We start from the raw sequence: 9,302 nt of genomic DNA on the forward strand, positions 1-9,302 counted from the left end.
AAATAAGAAGAAGGGAAAAGGGTCAATTATGCCCCTAAACTATTTGAAAAGGTCTAGAGATAACCCCCGTTTAAAGTTTGGCTCACTCATGCCCTCGCAGTCGAAATTTTCATCTAGATATGCCCTTATGGGCATTAAATGCCAAATGGAATTGTCACGTCATTTTTACATTTACCACGTGACATTTATATTAAAGGAAAAAGGGTCAAATATACCCCTAAACTAATCGAAAAGGTCTAGATATACCCCATTTTAAATAAACTATCCGACCCGTTTTCAACAATTTTTTTTATTTTTTTATTTTTTTGGGTAAATCCCGAAAATGAGTAATTGATTAATAAAAAATAGGAAAAATATGAAAAAAAAATATAAAATTAACGCCAAAAATTCGCAAATAAATATAGTAACCTTAAATTCAACAATTTTTTTTAATTTATATTTTTTTCGATAAATCACGAAAATGAGTAATTGATTAATAAAAAATATGAAAATGACTTTATGCTGAATTTTTAGGTTATATTTTTCATATTTTTTATTAATCAATTACTCATTTTAGGGATTTATCGAAAAAAAATATAAATTTAAAAAAAATGTTGAAATTAAGGTTACTATATTTATTTGTGAATATTTGGCGTTAATTTTATATATTTTTTTCATATTTTTCCTATTTTTTATTAGTCAATTACTCATTTTCGGGATTTACCAATTTTTTTTGTTGAAAACGGGTCGGGTAGTTTATTTAAAAGGGGGTATATCTAGACCTTCGAATAGTTTAGGGGTATATTTGACCCTTTTTATCTTTAATATAAATGTCACGTGGTAATGTAGAAATGACGTGACAATTCCATTTGACATTTAACGCCCATAAGGGCATATCTAGATGAAAATTTGGACTGCGAGAGCATGAGTGAGCCAAACTTTAAATGGGGGTTATCTCTAGACCTTTTCAAATAGTTTAGGGGCAGAATTGACCCTTTTCCCTTCTTCTTATTTTAAATAAAGCACTTTAGCCATTGTCCATTGATGAGATTGGAATTGGTCCTAAATAGATTTTCTTAAAATGAAATATTATTAATTCAGATTGAAAATGTTTATATTAAATAATATTTTTAAAGTGTTATATTATATTAAAAATGTCACGAATATTAAAGACTTAATTAATGGTCTTATATGATTTATAATATGTTAATTATAAATATTATATAGTAGAAATAATAATAAAATAATAAAAAAAGTAAAATAGAGAGTATAAATAGTAATTCTTCAATTCTCTCTATAAATGAAGAATAGGGAGTGAAATAGAGAATGATTGGAGGGAACATTCTCGATTTACTCTCCAAATATAGAGAATATAGAGTAAAATAAAGGTGGATCAGAAGATAGTTTTATAGGTTTTTTGGTTTCAAGATATTCAATAATTGATAAATATGATCTTTAAAATCAAGTTATGAGTAAATATAAATAATACTCTTTTTTAAAAAAAGAAATAGTATAAAATAAAATGAAAAAGTCAATAGACTCCTTACGCTTCGGAGAGAATTTATTGTGATTGAAAAACATCTTCCCCTACTATATTATATTTTTAGATAATTGAGATTTAAAAATTTAATTAAAACATCAATAGTATATAAAATTTATAAAAATAAATTATGCATACCTTATCCTAATATTTTACATATAATTTTTTATAATGTTGAGCCCATGCTAACGATCATTTTTTCTAATAATTTAAAGACGAAGTGAATGTACTTTATTATTAATTAAAGTTTTCAACTATCATTATTTGATCGACATATTCATTATTACTCCATCTTTCCGATCCGTTATGAGCAGCAAAAGTAATATATATCTATATATAATAAGTCACAATGCAAATATATATAAAGTATTTAGTTATATTGTAACTATCTTGTTAGCTTTCAACCAAAAGCTAACAAGATTTTTAGTTACATATTTATTATTTAGTTAAATAATAAATATGTCATTGTATAAGCTATTTATTACTCATTTCTTTTGAATTTGTTATTCTGATTTTGATCTGACACATAATTTACGAAAGTAAATTGGATTTTGAGAAAAAACATTATTTATGAAAGTAAATTATATTTTGAGGAAAAACATTAAGTGATACTTGAAATTGTCCCAGATTTTCAAAAAGACACTTTAACTTTGCGTGCGTCCTATTACCCCACAAAACATTCAAAATCACAATAAATACACATTTTTTACACAATATTTCCACTTNCTCCTCTCCCAGATCTCGCTCGCCACTCTCCCAGATCTCGCTCTCTCACTCGCCTCTCTCACTTTATACAAAAACGCAAATGTATAAAATTTGTGAAAATTGTATATATACATATATTTTCGTTCCCCCTCTCCCCTCTCCCAGATCTCGCTCGCCACTCTCCCTAATCTCGCTCGCTCACTCGCCTCTCTCACTTTATACAATTGATCTTTTTGTATATGTTTACCAAAGCAAATTATACAACTGCTTTCTTTTGTATATGTATAACAAAATATACATATTTATGTTTGCTATGGAGCGTAATTATGCAAACTTTGCTATAGCATACAAATATGAATTTTGTGTTTGCTATATGTGAAAGTTGCTCTTTAATTATCTGAGTTGGTATAAATAATAAATTGAAAAATGATTTATATGTTAGTTATTGTTCATATATAAAATCCTAATTTGAATTTTTTTTTTGGTATGTTATCTGGTACATATGATGGTGTATTTGTTTGTCTGGATTGGTGTCAAATTAATACTCTATTACATGTGTTGATGTATTTGTTTGTCTGAATTGGTGTGATAACGAAGTGTATACCTTAATTTTCAAAATACTTATGGTATGTGAATTGGTGTAATTAGTATATTTAGACCATGTATAAACGCCAACTTCAACTTAATATTTTGGAACATCTATCGGTGTCTAAATTGGATAATTAGTATTGAGTTGCGTATTTTGTGGTGGTAATTTATTATGTATAATTGTTAGTTGAAAATAAATAAATTATTTGATGTAACTGATTGTGTGAATTATGTTTTTATACACCACTATAATACATCGCAAGGGTATTATGTAGTTTGGTTTGGGTTGTTTAATTACAACAAATTTGCCAATTTGTTATTGATAAGGTTTTTGGTGAAACGTTGGTCAAACTACTAAATTAGATCATCAATTGTTTTGTATACCATCGATTACCAATCTAACTACCAAATTGTGTAATTTAATTAATTTATGAAATTCATTCTACTAATTTTGGAAATTGATTAAGAATTTGTAATTTTATACAGGTAATTATGTGGATTACGATATTGAAGGAGTGATGTATGATGCAAACACCGAATACGAAGGCTTGATTACTACCATATCTTCCCAATTGGGTGTGGACACAATCACTTATCATTTAGAACTCAAATATGTCGTGAGTGGATCCATCTCCGCCAATGAAGATTCACAACGATATGAGTGTCCGAGTTTATTTAGATCAAAAGAGATGCAATTCTGATTTCTTTTCAAAATATCCCTTATGTGTAACATGCATGGATAGAGCTATGGAGTCCATTGGTATTTTAGATGATACAATGTTGATGTAATTTTGATATTTTAAGTGACTAAATATTTGTATAACTTGGTGTTTTAGATGATACAATATTGATATATTATATGGTACATATATATTCTTTTAGGGAAAATTGTTTGAAATAACAAACTATTAACTCAAATTAAATTCTAGTGAAAAAGGTCTGAAATATATCCGAGCTTTGACCGAAATTGTTGTAATGATACCAAACTTTGGAAAGGACCTTTTACCCCCCTGTATTATTTAATAGTGTATTTTAAATGTATATATGTGCCCACGTGGATATCATAAATATTGCATAATTATAAATAGTAACGTGTCCACGTAGACACATATATACCTTTAAAATACACTATTAAATAGTGCAGGGGGGGGGAGGGTAAAATGTCCTCCATAAAGTTTGGTATTGTTACAACAATTTCGGCTAAAGTTGGAGTATTTTTCAGACCATTTTCCCTAGATTCTATATCCATAGTTTATTTTATTTGTAATTTGCAGCAAACATCCCATTTTTTGTCATATGATTCGGTAAACAATTAGCCATTTTCGATATACAATTACCCATTCGCTATACAAATGTATAAAATGCATTTGTGTTTGTATAAAGTGAGAGAAAAGTGTATATACAAATACAAATACATATATTTTCGTCCTATACACTTATATTTATACAAATATAGATATTATTATATAAATTACAATATATAAATGAATTTGTACAAAACTGAATAATTTGTATAAAATTGGATGTATCTAGCGAATTATACAAAATCAAAAGCTTCATAGCAAACATAAAATTTGCTGTAGAGCGCAATTATGCAAACTATAACTATAATATACAAATATTATTTTTATGTTTGTTATATGTGAAAGTTGCTATTTCTTTTCCACAAATTTGATATATTATATGATATATATTGAGGTGTAATATAATATTAACATATTATATAAGACTCAACACCAATGTTCTATGGAAATCTATATAATATTCAAGTTTTCAACTACTTTATAAACTTTCTAGATTTAAATGGTTATTTAAGTCATGCCATAAAAAATTAAAATATTTTGTCAAAAAAATAACGTACATAAATTTCAGAATTTCTTTTTTGTCACAATAAAAGAAAAAGATATTTGTATGAAAACAATGTTAAAGAGGTGAGAGAACACTACAATCAATAAAGAGTATAATTATGGTCAAAAAGTAAACAATAATTATCAATTCCATAAATTTAGCTTAACCCCCAAAAATAGGAAATAATCGGATACTAAAATATACAAAAGAAAATAAAATGAAAATTCAATATATGGGCAAAAAAAATAAATATAAAATAGTATACTATGGTTGAAAAGCCAAAAAGTAAACAATAATTATCAATTTCATAAATTTAGCACATTATCCCCAAAATTAGGAAATAAACTCGTATACTAAAATATATAAAGAAAAAAAAACTAAAATTCAAGACATGGGCAAAAAAACAATATAAAAGAGTAAAATTATGATTGGTAAATCAAAAAGTAAACAATAATTATCAATCCCATGAATTTAGCACATAACCCTCCTAAAAGGAAATAAATAGAATATTAAAATATTTTTTTAATAAAATAAAAAGTTAAATATTCTGTCATGTTTGTAATTTTAAACTTAGTTTTGTAAATAAAAAGGAGTACATATATATACTGTTAATTAAGATCTTAAATAGTATATTCTTGTAATTGGCATTTGAGAAAAGCTCAATGAAATTATGAAATGAAGATTTTGTGATATCAAACCAGGAGAAAGAATAATGATAATTATGTAATATATTTCTTTTCATCTAACCCTTACATGCCTATCAAAGGTGTATTCACCCTCTTTGACAGGTGAGCATCTAAATGTTAGTAGGACTTCAATGAATTATAGGCGTAAGGATTGACTAATAGATTAATAGATTAGGAGGGCATCACAAATATGAAATATATGAAGGCATTTGGTAAACTTGACATTTCTCTGGACTAAAATCTGTGCTTTACTTTAGTAAATTTCAGATTACTCTCCTCTGGTGTGTGGGTTATACATATTTTTTTACAGTTAATTTGAAGCTAATTACAGTTGAAAACATTTGTAAATATAAGCTGATTATTTTTGCTTTGTTCTTGGCTGCACATAATGCCCCAAGCTTCACAATCACCATGTATATAATATATAGTTTCAGATGCCAAAGTTGATTCCTTTACTGTTCCTCAAACTACCAAACAAGCATATGAAAGCGATCAAATACCTAATTGTACGCAACTAATATGATCGGGGCCACGCCTTAATCGTTTAAAAAATTAGGTATTTGATCGCTTTCATCTGCAGAAATCATCTTCAATTCAGCCATGGAGATGTCTGATTCTATTGTCAACTATGCAAAGCCAGTTCACATATTATTTCTCCCAAGTGGACTGGGAGTGGGACAAATGGAGACAATTGAAGAATTGAATATGATGTATCTCAATCTTTTGTTAAACGGATTGAAATCCAAGTGGATATGCATTGACTAGGTATTTATTAGCTATTAATTTAAAATTGAGAAGTTGAGAATTTTAGAGACCTAATTAAAGGGATTCAGTTATAGTAAATACCAAAATAAAAAAAATTACACAAATACAGCTAGATATACATATAAACTATAGTCATTTTTGGTAAATAGCATATTTATAGCTATTGAATTTCAATAACCCTATAAATGTAGTCTTTTTTTTTTTTTTTTAATTTCTAGATGACTGATGAGTTAAAAAAAATAAATTCATATGTTGACTTAGCCAGTCACATATATTTCGCCTGCCAATATATACACATGATAATTTCTTATGAATTTTTCATAAATCGTATATAAATAGCTAGGTAAATATATACAAAATTTTGGATTTATACAATCAGGAACCGAATTATACAAATCAAGTGAAATATACAAATCAGGTGAATAGCAAAAAAAATTGTAGTCGCAAATTACAATTTTCTCAAAATGTAGTTATAGTAGCTAATATAAGCTAAATGTTTGCTATTCAGCGTAATTTTCCCTGAAGTTTAAAAGGGAGAAGCACTGGGCTTAGGATTGGACCTTGGGTGGAGAGCAGGCCTGTGTTTAAAAGGGAGAAGCATTGGGCTTTGGATTGGGCCTTGGGTAGAGAGCAAGAAGAGCAGGCCTAATTTCTCTTCTCTAATGGGCCTTCTGTAAGCCATCAATCTCTGCACTGCAATCCCAAGCTGGGCATGGAACAAAGAGTAAGGACGAATTTACTCGGGGGCAAATTTTAACACTAAAAATAATGGAAAATTAAGAATTCTAATCCTTAAAGTATGGAAGAAAATTACTGTAATTAGTACTTCAATCCTTTTAGGTTTGTATCTACACTTAACCCTAAACCACATAACAACAATATTAATAGGTTTATATCTACACTTAACCCTAAACCACATAGCAACAATATTAAATCATACTTGAAAACCTCTTATTCTCTTCGTCTTCGCCAGTATGGTAATGGGAACTGACATTCTAGAGGAGGAAATACTTATTGACATTCTCACTANTGTTAAGTCTCTTTTTCGTTTCAAATGTGTATCGAAATCTTGCAAGACATTATTAGCTGAGCCTTACTTTAAGAAGAAGCATCACAATCATGCCAAAAATCAACCTGATTCCCAAAAATTGCTTATTGTTATTGGAGGTAAAAATTTAAATTTCTATTGCACTTCTTTATCCCCAAATCGACTACTTGTTAATGATATACATACAGCTCCAAAACCATTCAGTCGTTATAAAATGTATTGTTGTTGCGATGCCTTGTTTCTCATCAGGATTTGGACCGGACTTTCTCGGGACCAGCCTACAATACTATTGCTATGGAACCCCACCACGTCAGAAACAATAGTACTTCCTCCTTTAGAATCGCCAGAACAGGAATCAACTTATGGATTGGGATATGACTCGACTAGTGATGATTATAAAGTCCTTAGGATTGACAAGGAGGGCACTGCACTAGATGAAATTGTAGCACTAAAAATTGGTTCCTGGAGAAAAATTTATTCGCCCTTAGTTAGGCCTGTCGGCGATGGTTCTATTTTGTATGGTAAGGAATGTTTGTCCTTTGTAAATGAAGCGTTTCACTGGCTTGGTATTGATTCTTCTGAATCCATGATGTCGTTAAATATTTCAGATGAGACATATAAGAGAATACCCTTACCAAAAAATGTGGGTTTATACCCTGAAAGCGTGACTATTGAAGAGGGCATATCTGTGTTGGGAAGTATGATTTGTCTTTTTAATAGTAACGAAATCACTTTCAATTTATGGATAATGAAAGAGTATGGTGTTCAGGAATCTTGGATAAAGTTACTCACATTACCATGTAATGGGGCTTTTTCAGTTATACCCGTATATAGCTTTTCCGATGGTAAAGTGCTACTTCGATACGAATGTCGAGATGAATTACGAGGAATAAAGGTTATTTATAGAACATGTGACGATCAAATATGGTCGTTTGATATTGATCCACTTTCCTTTATTCTAGATGGTTTTGTTTATATGGAAAGTTTAATCAATCCGAGAGAGATTGATGCATATCCAATTCATAAACAAACAGACTTGGCATTCCTTAGAAAGCGAAAAAGAGAGGGTTTGCTCGAATAGATTGATCGTATATTTCTTTTAATAAATAATAGTTTCGCCTACCACCCTTGTTTAGTTTGGGCAACTACCATTACTTAGTACTAGAACTTTAATTATTTTATCAAGAATTCTTGTGTTGCTTAATTTTGTGCTCTCTCGTCCCATTCTTTTTCACCTAGCTAGTTTCATATTGATGTTAATTTTGCACGCCAATATGCATTGTTGATACAACTATAAGTGATTGATTGGATTGTTTTTTAAATTTTATTCTTAGTTTTCAACGAATCCTCGTTCAATTAATTTGATAATTTTTTAAAAAGAATGTTCAAATGCAAGATAATTTTGTCAATCTTGACACGAAGTTTGATGTCAAGCAGGCTACTTACAAGAGTAGACAGCAGCTTGCTAATAACTATAGTAGTTTTTTCAAAATGATTTTTCACTTTAATATAAATTTATGCATATATTCTAAAGAATATTTGATTGCGATTTTAAATTAGAAATTATGTTGTACAAAAAGTTAACACTAATGCATCCCTTTTTTAAATGCTAATTCTTATAAGTTATAGGCAATTATAGGCTTAAGACATTGACCTTTTTTATCTTCAGTAAGATTCAATCTGAAATAAATTTATATCAAAGTAATTTAACAATAAAGAATCACATTTATTAATTAAAAAGAAATGAACAGTTCTTCAACCAAAACAAATCAATTATGGAACTCAAAAAAATTTGACATAACTCCATTTTTTTGACAGCATTGATACGAATTCATTAATTTTCTAGCATAGCTTTAGCTTTTATTTATCTTGTTTGTAATAAATTTTAAAATGATAGAAAATAAATTACAATCAAAATAAAATATGATGAAACATAACTTTAATGATAAACTTTGTGGGTACAAAATTATTTACGTATCTCTTCATTTTCACTCATAAGATTTCTCATTAAAATCAGCAATATGTCAAAGGGTTCTCACCCCTTTGATGTGGTTTTCTCATTTAACTTATTTCACGTGCAATGATAATAGCACGGGCAAAACCCATAAACTTTTGATAGTGCGGCCATAAATTCTTTCATTTA

The 9,302-nt window shown here is 28.7% G+C and overlaps 1 protein-coding gene across 1 annotated transcript; it reads left to right on the top strand.

Annotated features, from left to right (window-relative positions):
• The first annotated feature begins 7,085 nt into the window (after positions 1-7,085).
• Positions 7,086-8,240, top strand: LOC125849934 (F-box/kelch-repeat protein At3g23880-like). The gene has a single exon (XM_049529884.1). It carries the CDS (start codon positions 7,086-7,088, stop codon positions 8,238-8,240), a length of 1,155 nt encoding a protein of 384 aa, XP_049385841.1.
• The last annotated feature ends 1,062 nt before the right edge of the window (positions 8,241-9,302 follow it).

The sequence above is a fragment of the Solanum stenotomum genome, unplaced genomic scaffold (assembly GCF_019186545.1).
Source record: "Solanum stenotomum isolate F172 unplaced genomic scaffold, ASM1918654v1 scaffold11624, whole genome shotgun sequence".
NCBI classification, from domain to species: Eukaryota; Viridiplantae; Streptophyta; class Magnoliopsida; order Solanales; family Solanaceae; genus Solanum; species Solanum stenotomum.